The sequence below is a fragment of the Xenopus tropicalis genome, chromosome 7 (assembly GCF_000004195.4).
Source record: "Xenopus tropicalis strain Nigerian chromosome 7, UCB_Xtro_10.0, whole genome shotgun sequence".
Taxonomy (NCBI): domain Eukaryota; kingdom Metazoa; phylum Chordata; class Amphibia; order Anura; family Pipidae; genus Xenopus; species Xenopus tropicalis.
Window position 1 is genome coordinate 24122977 of NC_030683.2, and position 15667 is coordinate 24138643.

Genomic DNA, 15667 nt, shown 5'->3' on the forward strand with positions numbered 1-15667 from the left:
TGTTTCATAATCCCACCCCCTATAGGAACCCATAGAGTTCAATGCCTACATACAGCCTTGTGAAATAATCCCTTCAAGCTACAGTTCTTCTTCTTCTCCACTGAACAATCAATTAAGCATCTAAAATGAAATTATAAGCAATCAGTAAGTCTAATAAGAGCATGTTTGAGCCCCAAGGCAGATCTTTTAGACCCTCACTTAAACTATAAATCCTGAAGGGACCAAATAAACCCGCAGACTAATGACTAATATTATTTTAATGCAATGTGACCCAATCTCAAGTGTTTATGAACAAGCCTTCTAACCTCAGGGGCAGATTTATCAAGGACAGATTTAGTATCCAGTCGATCTTTGGTGAAATTTTGATTAAATTGCTCAAATAAGCCTAGCAATGGCATCAAACCAACAGACCAATTCCAAATATTCAATCAAACACCTTACTCATCATTGTCGAAAGTCTTCGATATTTTAACCCCCCAAAAGAATGAATGGTTGGGGCTATCAAACATTATATCAGGCTATGAACAGGCATCAAATGTAAATCCATAACAATACTGATCAAAACTGGCTCTCCTGATAGAGAGTTCCATTATGGATAAGAATTTGTACATGTATGGGACCCTGTTATGCAGAACGCTTGGGACCTGGGGGTTTCCAGACATGTAGTCTTTCTTTAATTTGGATCTCCATACCTTAAATCTACTAAAAATTATTTCCATAAGAAATAAACCCAATAGGAATGTGTTGCTTTCAAAAATGATTCATTATATCTCAGATGGGATCAAGAACAAGGTACTGTTTTATTATTATTGAGAAAAGGGAATCATTTAACCATTAAATAAACCCAATAGGGCTGTTCTGCCCCAATAAGGGGTAATTATATCTTAGTTGGGATCAAGAACAAGGTACTGTTTTATTATTATTGAGAAAAAGGGAATATGTTTTCAAATAATTAAATGATTTGATTCTTTGAGTCTATGGGAGATGGCCATGCTGTTATATGGATCTTTCTCGATAACGGGCTCCAGATAAGGGATCCCATACCTGTTTTCAATGAATTGGGATAGATAATTGATAAAAAAGGAAAATGTGGATTTCTCTAGTCTGCCCTATTAAATCTATCCATGAGGCTCTGCTGTGTGAGGAGGCAATTACAATTTTAATGCTTGTATTCATTTTACTACTATTTCAATAACATTTTATTTCTTTTTGGTTGTTTTCTGTAAACTGCAGAGTCTGCAGGTGAAATAGAAATAAAAATATAGGAGAACAGACAGAGCAATGCACTGAGCCAGGGTCTGTTGCCATATAGCGACACAGTATAAGTACGCCCCCTCACTGAGTCCTGTATGACTGCTCATGAAGAAAGTGCACCCATTTATTACAGTCTTTCCATTATTTTATTTTGGCCTATTTCAAAGCTCTAAAGCCTGCAGCAGTTTTTCCATATGACAAGGTACGCGGTGTATTCTCACTATTTTCGCTCCATTGGGCAGAAGAGAGCAGCTCTCCTACACCAACTACCATCTCATCAGGAAAGGGAGTTATGGGAGCCCTCTCAGGTACCTCTGCTTGATGCCGGCTAATGCTGGCAAGCCCGGTGATAATATAGTTACTGTAGAGAGCCTTGTAAAAAGAAGCCTTTGCACTAATGTTAATTTTTCTGCTTGCTTTCAGAGGCTTATATTATGTAATTGTTTGACTTCTGTCTGCTTCAGAGAGCCCAGGAAATAGCAATCTGGCAGCTCTTCATAGCACAAACAGCGACAGTTACCCTCACTGTCTCCATGGGGAAGCCAAAGCTGCTCCATTGTTTTACATCTCTGACCTGTAAAAAAATACTGAAATCACAAACCTAAAGAAATACTTTTAATAAAGCAGACTTGGAGATATATGTCCTCTTCTCCTTTGGATCTAGCCTGTGGAGAGGGCTCTGTGCCTTCTATGATCAAACTGAGGAAAGGTTACCTGCCTTTTCTGTGCCTTCTTTTTCAATCTTGTAGCTTACAACCTCATGCCATCCTACTTTCTTATTATTTCCATTACAAACAGGACACACTTTCAAAGACCTCTGCATGCTACAGTGGTGGAAATGTAAACATGCAGCGGAGTACTCACACTTCTAAAGACACTTGTTTAGAGAAAAGATAAAGGAATTACTACAAAATACTTTTAAAGGTCTTTGTCATATGCAATGTCAAGTGTCACTGAGGGGACTCACACTCATTTCCAGTTGCTTATTTCTGCTTGACACAGAAGCAGAATGTGTGATTAAAGGGTCATAAAGTAACTCTTGCAGTTTTCCTTTATCTTTTCACATACTGGGCACATATGGTAAAGATCGCTAGTTTGGTGAGGTTGCCAAATGAGCATATATTTACCCAATTTGCCCCTCAACAGTGGGATGATCTGATCATTGATGGGATTATAATGGGGGTCTATCGAGACAAGAGAAGACCATATCAACTTCTCTGCTTCTGATTAAAATCTGCCCAAATGATACTGAAAATCAGTAAGATATCAACCCTGGAAGGATATTCCTAGAACCCCATAGTCAGCCTGTGTATGGCCAGTTTTAGTGACACTATGACTGAAGTCTCGGCCATTATAAGCAACACTGTAACCCTTGAGGCATCTTAAGATAATTGTGTGTGTATGTATATGTGTATGTATATATATACTTACCTTAACAGTCAACATTTTTTAGGAATCCAAGGATCCAAGAAATTAAGTCCAAGTAATTTATGTACCTAGATAAAAAGTTCTACAATGTGTAGTCAGCTAGTGCAGGATTTGGTCTCTTGGGTGCTGGTGATTCTGTTAGTGCTGCAAGCCCTATTAACCCACTATAGAGCCTGCTATGAGACAGACTGATCCAAACTACTGAAACACGTAAGGAATTGCATGGGTTATGGTGAGCAGTTAAAGCTAACTAACGTTTTATGTGTTCAGTTCATCAGAAACATATGGCTTTCTGTTATAACCATGCTTAAAAATATACAGTTTTGATATTTGTTCTGAAACTTCTTCTTCCAAGAAACAAAGGTTTCGGTGGGCAGTTTATGTAGCATATAACAAGGAAAGAACTGAGGCATTAGCTAACTGGCTAACAAGGCTGCAGGCAAGAAATGCTGCTCCCTAAATTATTCATTTAGCTACAAACAGTTTTCACGCTACTCTCTCTCTTTAAGCAACGCTATATATTTTATGCTGTACAGCTTTATCACAAGCCCAGATGAGTCTGCTAAAAACCAATAAAAAGATCACACAAAATTCACTCAAATCCATGCCTTCTAAAAAGAAATCGATTTTATTTTATATGTTAGATTTTGTGTGTATACCTGTAATGTCCACTCAATCTCTAATGGCCATTTTAGCAGGAATTTCACCTCTAAATTATTATTTGGCATTCTGCAGATGGACCTAAAGTTAGCAACCTTGCCATTGGCCTTTCTGGTTTTTAAATGAATCCATCTACATTTGCCTTTTTCCAACAGGGAATATTAAACTAGAGAGCAAAGTGACTGCGAGTTAGTATTACTATTACTGGTATTGAAAGAAGTATTTTCCTCTCTCTGTTCAAGCTATTTTGTATTTGGTGTAACTGCATCCAAATTATGGTGCAGAGCACGTACAGTTGTGTCCATTTTGACTAATCAGACATAGTGCACTTGGGTCTGATCCAAATCCCACATTGTGCCCCCAATGACACGTGGGAAACGCAGAGCAATGGTGACTGTAAGTGAATGCACCCTAATCTTCAAATACAGGCTGGCACAATAACCAACTGACCATCTCAGTAGAACTGATGCAGTGAAAAAAGTAAATTAATATAAAGAAAAAACATCTCAAAAGCTTTACGCGTTTCGTGCCTTGGGGTGCATTTAATCATAGTTCTATGATTATATGCCTGTTAATGTATGAAATGCCTCATCTAAACTGAAGGTCTGGGGCTCACTAATTTTTGTGGTGAGTTTCCCCTTTCTTTCGTTATGATATATAATGGATGCTTTATTCGAGTAAATATACCGTATATACTCGAGTATAAGCAGAGTTTTTCAGCACCAAAAATATGCTGAAAAGGTCTCCCTCGGCTTACACTCGAGTATATACGGTAATAGGTTTTCAGGCTGGACGTCCCCCGTGTACGTACCTTCGTGTGGTGATCGCTCGCACCCCCCCCCCCCCGTGTATGTACCTTCGTGCGGGGATCGCTCGCACCCACACCCCGCCCCCATGGACATATCGTCGTGCGGTGATCGCTCGCATCCCAAACCACCCCCAACCCCCTCCTGAACCCCTTCCCCCCGTGGACGCACATTTGTGCACCTGTTGCCCCTCCCGAACCCCTTCCCCCCCGTGGACGCACATTCGTGCACCAGTCAGCACACTGCTTTAGTGTGATACTGACACATTACTGATTTTTTCAGGAAGGTGTTGATATCACTTTAAAAAGCTTCCTGAAACTAATTTAAGGTGCACACTGCACAAATGCGATTGATGGCTTCTCCATGACTGCATAAGGCCCCTATGAACCTGCACAAACTGTAAGTTTACCCTGATGCACTCTCACTAATAGAAGTTATTAGACAGTATAGACAGTTAAAAAAAAACCTTAGCAGTAGCTGCTGCATTTCCCACCCTAGGCTTATACTCGAGTCAATACATTTTTCCAGTTTTCTTAGGTAAAATTAGGTACCTCAGCTTATATTCGGATCGGCTTATACTCGAGTGTATACGGTAAGTGAATGTGCCCTTATATATCGCTAATACTACTCTCCAACAGAATTCATGGCTTGCACTCACTATACTTCTTGTTAATACTACTCTCCAACAGAATGCATGGCTTGCACTCACTATACTTCTTGTTAATACTACTCTCCAACAGAATGCATGGCTTGCACTCACTATACTTCGGTTAATACTACTCTCCAACAGAATGCATGGCTTGCACTCACTATACTTCTTGTTAATACTACTCTCCAACAGAATGCATGGCTTGCACTCACTATATTTGTTCATTGCGTTTAACTGAATAGCCAGTAGAATGCGTAACTTGAAGCCACTTAAACGTTAAAGCCAGTTAAGAGAACTTGCTAGTGTGGAGTAGGGCAGAAGCTTTCCCTTTAAGTATGTATGTTGCACAGCAGACATGTAATATACTGCTTTCTTCACAGTGAGAATTGTTTGCTTGGTATGAGTCCTGCCTGTTAAGATGACAAAGTGCCCTCTGAAACGCAGCAGCACTTGTGGTGCTTGGTACATGACAGTCAGGAGTAGGAATATTTCTGCACAGTGTTGCTAACTGAAACCATATCTCATATGCCATCCTGAAAAGCTATACAGTTACTGCTGGTCCTGCTTTTAACCCCTAAAGCTTTGGCAAAATTCAAATGAAAATCAGGTTGAAAGAACATGAATTCTATCAGTCTTCACAAATCCAACTAGAGCCAAACCATTCCTCCATCCAAACACTGCTATCCAGGGCCCTTTTTGCACTCACCAGTGTTTTCACACCGTATTGCTTCTCTATTTTCTCCCTCAGTTGCCGGAAGCAAACCTCCATCCTTTCATGGAAAGGCCTTAATGCCTCTGTTACCTTTTCCCCATGAATTTTTATTCCTTCTGCCAGGAATGGAACCTTAAAAAAAAAAAAAAAAAAAAAAAAAAAGAGATTCAATACAGCGAGGAAATACGCTAAAAGTGGTGTGCGACATACTGCCAAACAGAAAGGATCTGCAAATATTCTATCTGGAATAAAAATGGTTTTATAATTTTCTTATGATCGTTGTCAAAGTGTTGCTGAAAATCACAGGAGAGAATGTTTTACATACACAGCCTGAGGAGTCAAAATACAAGAGGAGATACAGATGAAAAACAAAGACAAAAATACAGATACAATTTTAAAGATTTATATTTACAAACAATGCATGCAAATAATTTTATATAATTTTAAAAACTCCATGAAAATAGGTTATGGCCATCTGTATACATTTGCATGCTTTTGAACTGTACCCATCAACAAATACAGTAATATAAATAACAGAGATGAGAGGCCCTGGCTCCAGGCATCTGCCCGAAATGACACCTTGTAGAGAATACACTAACATATTATTACTGATTTACAGATATAAGGGAGACTGAAAGATAAATCTTTTAATGCACAAGTGCACACAATCTAATGGTAGAAACTTATAGAACATCACCATATAATTGCTACTCTATGATCGCAATAAAGGAACAAAATAAACCAAACATTCTTTCCCAATCTACAAGACACAAACATTCCATATTGTGGTTCCTGTGCTTAAACAAACCTAGCTGGAGAGTTGATTGAAAAAAAATATATAGAAACTATACAATATACACCTTACTCCCACAAGAGAACTATTCCATGGTATATCTATTTATCTTCTGAACTCTCATGAACAACTAAAGGTGGCCATACATCGAGTCCTTCAGACTGATTTGGCAGCCTATTTGCTGGGGTCAATGACCCCTATTTGAAAGATGGAAGGAGTCAGAAGAGGCAAACAACTCAAAATCGCTAAAAACTGGTAATTCTATAACTTACTAAAAGTAAGCCTGAAGGTGTTCCACCCCTTTAAGAGTGGCCATGCAAATGAAGATTCAAGTGGATCTTTGCCTGATTTGACTACCTAGATTCTGATCCAAACATCTGGCCCCTTGCCAATAATGTGTTAATTGGCACATATGCAGGTTCCTTGGGACAGGACCACACCAATCCTAAATTGCAATATCTGCCTGATGGGCTCTACAGATAGCTGGCCCATTATTTAGCCAGATATCTATTGGGAAGGCAGTCGGACAGAGCCCATACACAAGCGTATAAGATGCCGACTCTGAAGGGTTAAATCTGCCTGTGTATGGTCAGCTTAATAATAAAGCCTTCAAGACTGTAGTTTCCCGCTGATAAAAATAATTAACCTTTTGCTATGACTTCTTTTGCACAATAGAAGGCAACAATTCTGAGTATTTTATATTTCTGTGTCATATAAATACCATAGGACATGTCAGTCTTTTAAAACATAAAAACTGGGCAGACAAAAAAAAAAAGCATAAACCATATACCGTATAAGTAAATATGTCTTATAAAATTTTTCCAAGCATTCAGGATAATAGATACTATAGCTGTACACATTATGACAGCAGTGTATGTTAAAGGCTTCTAATCCCATTCAAAACAACACTAATGACAAATATTTGTTTATATATCTTGGGCAATCTTTGGGATAACGGAAGCAATTTTCCAGAGCACATACACCTACACTGCTTTCAACAGTCACTGAACAGAGTATGGCTGATATTTCCTTTCTGACCCTGACACTTCCAGATAGTCTCCTTTGAATAAAAGGCAGGGGGTTAACCAGGAACATTACTTTGGAGATGATCAGATGACAGTGTCAAATTGGAAAATGAAGCGCAGCGTTACTTCCATAGGGCAGATAAATGCCGCAGAAATGTATATGTCAGAGCGATGACAGTGATTGCACACAGGCTGTCAGAAGAGAAATCACGCTGTTGCCTGTGCACTTGCCCTGAACCATGTAATTGAGAATTTTACCTGCCATGCGATCAAGTCCTTCAGCTTTTCAATCTTCTCGTTGTCCTCTGGGTGTTCTTGCATATATTTTTCAGTAAAGAATGCCTTGTAAACATAGAGGGAGATATATCATTTCACAAGTAATCATCAATATTTTTCAAAAACAATTGTTTACACGGTCTCATAGTGTGTTTGTGTATTGCTCCTGATATCTTCTTAATTGCTCTGTGAGGTCTACTAATGATCTATAATTGCCTTAATCTGTCAGGGTCCTCCTGTTCTCATAAACATTATTCCAGAACATATGACCAATACCCCTCTTGCCTTCAGTTGCCAACACTTTCCATAACACCTGACCCTCTAATACCCCTCTTGCCTTCAGGTGCCAACACTTTCCTGAACATCATACCCTTCAATCGTCTTGCCTTCAGGCTCCATCTTCAAACTAGACTGATATCCGGCCAATGTTGAATAGCAGTCTGTTTAAAGATGGCACCGGAAGGCAAGAGGAGTATTGGAGGGTCAGTTGTTCTGGTAAGTCTCCACATTTCGTTCCATAAGCACAGAGCCTCACTGGTTCAAACTCGCTGAATAAATTCCAAGGGAAGTTGCCCTTAATACTACCTATTACTTTATATGTAGTGAGTAGGAAGCATGCCATGCTTGGGAACGTAAGTTACTGAAGGACATTTGAACATAAAATTTGCGCAATGTAACCATCAGCCTTTCAAGACAAAAGGCAACACTACATGATTAAATCAGGAATAATGGAAACCAGCCTGATGCTATAGCTTTCTCCCAAATCAATAATGAATGAGCATCTAAGAATATAGGATTCTTCCCTCAGTAATAGATACTACTTCACAGCATCTGATATACGCAACATCATCCCAGGAGCTTGCTTGCTGTCCACTGCCCTCCATGCCTCAAACCAAGAAGCAAAAAATTCCCATTATGTACAAGGAGATCTTTATTCAAACAGGAAGTGTGCTTGATGGGTATAAGGGTATACGCTGCTGTCACTAGCTAGTTCAACAGCCATTTGTACCAACAGAATCTTTCCAAAATGTGTATGCATATTCTGCGCTGGAATTCCGTAAATTCCATATTATACATATGCTCGAAAAAGGTGCAATGCAGAAATTTGCACTATAAATACTGGGACTTATAACCAGGATAAACCATAACAGAACCAACACCAACCTTTTCATAGTTTGCAAATCCTCCCATCACAGCAGGATCCACAATCCCGTTGAGAAGCAAAGACAGTGGGTTTATGGGCAAATTAGGGTCATTCATATGTTGCTGGACCATGTTATTAATCTTTTCATTTGTTAATTGCATTGTCTCAATGGCATTTTCCAGTGGACTTATTTCGACCTGTGCGAACAGAAATCAGTATGAAAAATTATTAGTATTGGCAATCAAGTAATAAGCAATAAAAAACTGAACGCACTGCAATCTTCAATGCATATTTATATGGCGGATTTGGCACTCTAGTAGCCCGCACATTCACAGATCAGTTCCCTATGTGACCAAGGTATATCATTTTAATTCGAGCAAGGCTTTGTTAAGCAAATTCAACAGCGTCTCAGCAGAGGGAAAAAAACCCTCTGTAAGAGAATCAATATTCCTGGAAAGTATCTAAGCTGACTTTGGCAATTAATATTTAAGCTGTATATATTTGAATGGAAGGTTATCATGAATAAGCAATCTATATTTCAGGCTATGTACGGCTATGTTCCTTCAGTCTGACTTTACTGCATGCGTATTCCTCTCAGAGCAACCTCAAATAAAGGAGCTAATCCATTCTAATTTGCATTGCTATGGTAACTCTTGAAGCTGGGTGTTAAATATGAGACCCCTGTTACACGGAGACACTTGACTCTTCTGCAAATTAAGTTACTTCAGTCATAATCAATGAGAAAAATATTTATTAGGGGTCACGGAGTATACTGCAGCGAGAAAAAGCTTCACAGTTCTTTTACGGCTTTATTTACTTTGATTTGTCTCTTACCCACGCACTTCTCTATAACAGACCTTACTCCCTGCCTCTGAAATATTTATAACCTCTGGCAGGGAACATTTTACCACACTGTTTTAGAAGAGTTATACAATAATATGTCGACAAGCCCATCGTGAAGGTAGGCATGTTCCAGACAAAACTGCAGGTTCCCTGTGATACTGACCAGCTCTTGGGAATACTGGGTAGTTCTGACAGTTGCCTTGCTTGAGATCTTAGTCCTAAATATCCACCTGTAGTGAAATAACGGAGCAAACCTGGCCTTTTCCAAAAACAGCTAACCACCTAGTGTCCAAATTATAGTTGTTGCCCATTGTTGAGGTCCCTAACCAGTGGAACGATTGGTCCAATTTTGACAAATCAATATACTAGCTAGTATTAAAAGAACCTAAAATGTCAGCTTTGACAAATAAAAAGCAACCTGAGCATTCTGTAATCATTTGAGCTCTCTGCTGACTTTACACCAGAAGCTGTTTGCATGACGGCATTTAAGCCACTCCACACAGGGAGGATTCTTTGGGCCCAAAGAATCACAGGCCGAGAATCCACACTCACACAAGCTTTTGGTTGTGCCTGCACCTGGAGCCATTGCCTCAATGCCAAAAGCTTTTTTTTGAGTGTATGGGTGTATTTTTGGCCTGCGTTTTTCCATAGGTGAGAATCCACCCTGTATGTGTGTGTGTTTGTGTGTGTGTGGGGGGGGGGGGCTTAAGGGAGAACTACATTATCTAGTCAGGAATTCATTTCAAGACATTTATTGGCAAATCATTTCTGTTGACCTTTAGATAAGATGAACTGTGTCATAATTATTCTTTGTTTTACAACTATGGTTGCATATAAATAAGTTTTGTACATAGAATAATATTACTTAATTTATATTATTTCATTAAAAAGGGACCTGTCACCCTAAGAAATAAGTCCAAATTATTTTCTATTGTGCTAGTCTGGCAAAATAAAATTTACTTACACTATAGAAATCTTGTTTCCCTCAGCCTTGGAGTTACACAATCACAACAAGTAGGCAGGAAGGCATCATTTTATGAACACTGTATTTAAAGGAAAACTATACCCCCAGAATGAATTCTTAACCAACAGATAGTTTATATTATGTTAAGTGACCTATTAAAGAATCTCGCCAAACTGGAATATATATCAGTAAATATTGCCCTTTTACATTTAAGGGTATATTTATCATGCTCTGTAAAAAGTGGAGTAAAGCATTACCAGTGATGTTGCCCAGGGCAACCAATCAGCAATTAGATTTCAATAGTTAGAAAACCAAAGCAAAGCATCCAATTGGCTGCTATAAATAACATAACCGTTCATGTTTTACTCACTTTTTACACAGCATGATAAATATACACCTTAGTGATGGGCTGTGTGCTCCCTCAGAGATCAGCTGACAGGAAGTAATGCAGCTCTAACTGTAACAGGAAGGAGTGTGGGAGTAAAAGGCAGACCTTGTCCATTAATTGGCTGATGGGGCCTAGCATGTATGTGTGCACTGTGAATCCTATGATCCCAGGGGGCGGCCCTTAATTCTTAAAATGGCAATTTTCTATTTAGGATTACCCAATAGCACATACTACTAAAAAGTATATTTTTATGAAAATGGTTTATTTAGATGAAGCAGGGTTTTACATATACAAATAAAATAAAGTTATACATACATATGAGCTGTTTATACAATATATTTTTATAGAGACCTACATTGTTTGGGGGTATGGTTTTCCTTTAAGATAAATTTTGCATCATCCCAAAATCTTGTGTATGTGCCAGAATGGGGGACCTGGTGCCCACGCCCATGCTACACAATTATAGCCCGTGAGGAGAAAGGATATGAGAGAAGTGTAGTGACATCTAGGAAGTGCTGAAGGTAAAGTGAAAGTATCTGCCTGCCCTTCTTCTAAACCTGAGGCATAGGCGTGATATATGATTGACAGCTAAGATTTTTAAATACCTTTAAAACAGGTATGGATGTTTTAATAAAAGATAATTTGGGCTTCATTAATTTGTAAAAGCTTTTTATGTCTGGGTAACAAATGCCCTTTAAATCTGCTATTACTTTCACTTACCGTATATATGGATTTTACTTCAAACCATCTCAATATCCCTGGCAGCTTGTATGCTATTGAAAAGGTAGTTCTCTCGATCCACATGTTCTGTAAGTAAACAGTTGGCAAAAGTTGCAGTTTACTGATATTTAATCGGGGTGTCTGCTATTAAATGACAAAGTCCCTATTTAAATATGGAGATTCAATTCACAACAAGTGCAGTGCTCCCAGGCAATGTTATGTCTGTAGAGCAAAGCACATTAAAAAGACAAAAACAAAGATATGATTTTACTGTTGCTTTCATTAGAATCAATGTATTCATCCCTAGAAGGCAGAAATTAAACACTTTGTTTTAATCTTAAAAACATTAAGCTGCATTTTTGTAATAAATGTCCTTTGCCACTGAAATGCCTTAAGACTTACAGCAAATTCGTTGTCTGGATCTTTCTCCCCTTTTCGAAATGGTCTGGAATACTGGAATCGAATGACTTCATTCACTCTGTAAAAACTGTTAAAAAACATTGGACCAATTGATTAAAAAAACAAAAAGTTAAAAAATACACAGTAGTTTATTACAATGATGCAAAATATGTGGATACAAAATAATAGGTTTCACGAAGATAGCAACTACTTCTCCTTACCAAACAAAGTTCCATTTATTCTTTAGAGTTGGCAAAACAAAATCCCCCTGAAAGTGCAGCCTGTTTCTTGTGTTCATCAGGCTTTAAAGGGGAAGGAAAGGCTAATAAAGAGTAAATGTCAAGCTGCAGGCATACCTTCAGTTGTCTCAATAGTGCCCTTAAGTCTCCCCATATTTCACCTGTTCAGATGATCAGAAGCCAAACAGGAAGAAAAAACACTGAGCTGTGTAAAGAAAGTTCCCATAATGACCCATGTTGATCGATCGAGACCCAGACCCATGTACATGCTCAGTTTGCAACACTATGAGGAAGCTTCCTGCTGATTGGCTCAGATCCACATTCCTAAGGGGGACGAAGTGAGTTCTTAGCATTAGGGAGGGGGAGGAGGAGAGTGATGCGTGTCTCTGGCACATGAATTACAGACACAACAAATCTTTTGACAGAGAAGTCAGTGCAGCATTACTGTAAGTGCTTATGGCTGTATTTACATAGACCTTTCTGATAAAGCTTACTTAGTTTTTACCTTTACTCTTAATCGCTGATTAGGATGAGACTTGGTCTTAGTTAGGACTAGTGAGATACATGTGTAGCCCCTCAAGAAGCTTGGTCTTAGATATAACTAGTATTCCTCATTAATGTCCTTTACTTCCCTCTACTAAATTGACATAATCTGTGAACCACTTGCCCACTCTCTAATACATTTCCTATATCACTATCATGACTTATGGCATACCATGTGCTTCTATTCTCCTCATTCTTTTACTGAACTACTGCTCTTATGCTCAATGCATAGGCTGATCCCTCCAGGTGTTGTCTTTGTTCTCTCTGAGGCTAAAGTGTGTTACTTCTGGGGGTTACAATGCAGCACTGAGTGTGGCTGGCCCTTTTAGATTAGGCCTACTTATAGCAGGGCACACATTGTATTCTTCTGGAAGCCATACATACTCTACCATCTCACCAGCAGCAAAAGATGATAGGGCTTATTTACAAGCAGAAGTGCACAATTGTGCACGTAAATGTCATTCACAAAGGTATCTGTAACTTGTGTCAAAACATCAGTTACTTGCACTATGCTAAGTAAGGTGCAAGCTACAATGTACAGGGGGCTTAGATGCAAGGAAGCCCTTGAATTTACACCTGCCCTGGAGCAAATTGTTTGACCATCACATAACAAGGGGCTGCATTGGAGTTTAGCAAAATAAATGCAAGCATGATATGTCATTTTGCAGAATCTCTGTCCAGAGGTCTGGAAGTATGCCTGCTGCAGGCATCAGGAGACCTTGTCAGGGTCACAATTTACAAACTCATCCGCCCACATGACGTGAAATGAAGATGTGAACTGAGATATATGAAAATTAGCTTGTTTAAATGTGTTTAATTGAAAAGTCATTGTGGAGTACAGAACATTTGGAATGCTCTTTTTAATGAGCTCAGCCTGGTATAATGTGCTTGACATACTGTAATGCCACATACCCACAATACAACTGTAACGAAATGTGCAGAGAAGTTACCGCAGTATTAATTATAAGGTTTAGTCATCACACAAAGATTGAAGAATAAAACAAAATCCTTAAGTGCAATGCCCACAACCAAGTAGCCATTTAAAAGTAGAGATAAAGGAACATTATGCCCACTAATACATTATATCCTCATGTGGGACAACAGGCAGGACAGGAAGCTTGGGGGAAACATTTATGTAATACTATACTAAGAAATTACAAATACTTCCTTAATTTTTGTATGAGGTCTAATATGTGTGTTATGAGTCAACTACACAAAATGAGTGCTCATCAGCACTTTCATGCACATCATGCATTTAACAGGGATGTCTATGTAAGTCCTAAAAACAAAGACACTGGGTTTCCTTTGTCAACAATAGGCAAATATGCAGGTATCTATCTATGGATGCAAATCTTGAATTCTCTTTAGGGTTCTGCTGAATCCTGAGTGCCGGGCCAAACTAAATCTGAACCCTTGATATCATGTGACTTTAGACCACTGGACATACATGCACGTGCAAAGTAAGGTTGTAATTTGATACAACCTTTTGCGGCAGATTCAGTAGATACGGTACATACCTACAGCTTTCATTGTCCTACCAGTAGTTTCCTGAAAAATCTAATCACTGATTGGTTGCTATAACCACCTGTGCACCTTTTTCTGGCCAGGCACAATTTTGCCCAGTGTTGATATACTTGCCCTAGTGTGTACTGGCAGACAAAATAACAGCAAGTGACAGAATCAGCAACAAACAGCACAATAATGCTATGAGAGACAGAGTATGCTGGGCATTACTGTTATCAGGAATATGAGATCTTACCTTTGAATCTGTTCTGATACAGACTTGTTCTGAAACTTTGGAGGCAGTTCCAGTAGGGGTTTCACTGTGAAACACTGGATATCTGGATATAGACATTAAGGATAAACAAGAGAAAGACCAAGAGCACTTTCTAATGGCTCAATGATGACTACACACAATATGAATTCAAACAAACCCTTTGTTTCAAGGATACATTGTCCGACAGAATTCTTTATGTCATCGCCGGGTGGAGACGACGTCTTCATCTTCTCCGCGTTTGGAAACTGGGTCAAGAGACGAGCTTCAAAATCTTCACGCCGTTCATACTCTTTGCCTCTGTACATGAACATTTTGTTCTTTCGAAAAAGAAAAAAAGCTCAAGTTAGTGAGAGTACCACTGATTTTAAGGTGTGTGTGGGCGGTAATCTGTAGGGAAGGGCCACCAATCGAGGATAATAGCAAGAAGGGTTTAGTGATGAGTTTAAACACTACTTTACACTGCATACGATCCTACTGATTTGTCTGAACTAATGGCAGCATTGGATTGCTAGCGCACAGACTGGCAAGTAGGAGAAGCAACACCAAACAGCTGCACACTCTACAGTATAGGACCTAATATCCAGAATACTTGGGACCTGGGGTTTTCTAGATAAGGTGTTGTTCCATAATTTGGTTCTCCATACCTTAAGTCAGTGATCCCCAAACAGTGACTCAGAAACAACATGTTACCCACCTTGTATGTTGCTCCCAGTGGCCTCAAAGCAGGTGATTATTTTTGAATTTCGTGCTTGGAGGCAAGTTTTAGTTGCATTAAAACCCAGATGTACTGCCTAACAGAGCCTCCTGTAGGCTGCCAGTCTCATAAGGGCTGTTATGTCTAGGAACCCTCAGGAACTTTTCTCATGCTCTTGTTGCTCCCCAACCCTTTTAACATCTGAATGTGGCTTACAGGTAAAATGGTTGGGGAGCCCTGCCTTAAGTCAACTAAAAACTCATTTAAATATGAAATAAACCCAATAGGATTGTTTTGCCTCCAATAAGGATTAATTATCATTTAGTTGGGATCAAGTACAGGTACTGTTTTAT

At 39.0% G+C, this 15667-nt stretch overlaps 1 protein-coding gene across 2 annotated transcripts in view; it reads right to left on the reverse strand.

Annotated features, from left to right (window-relative positions):
• The window catches only part of dock1 (dedicator of cytokinesis 1), a 215706-nt gene that overhangs the window by 11133 nt on the left and 188906 nt on the right, over positions 1-15667 (reverse strand). For both annotated transcript variants that reach the window (XM_012959631.3, XM_002932662.5), the window contains exons 41-47: positions 14796-14937; positions 14603-14684; positions 12065-12149; positions 11663-11749; positions 8768-8944; positions 7586-7669; positions 5504-5641 (exon numbers count right to left, since the gene is read on the reverse strand). In XM_012959631.3, the coding sequence (XP_012815085.1) occupies positions 5504-5641; positions 7586-7669; positions 8768-8944; positions 11663-11749; positions 12065-12149; positions 14603-14684; positions 14796-14937 (795 nt within the window). The remainder of the gene's footprint in view (positions 1-5503; positions 5642-7585; positions 7670-8767; positions 8945-11662; positions 11750-12064; positions 12150-14602; positions 14685-14795; positions 14938-15667) is intronic.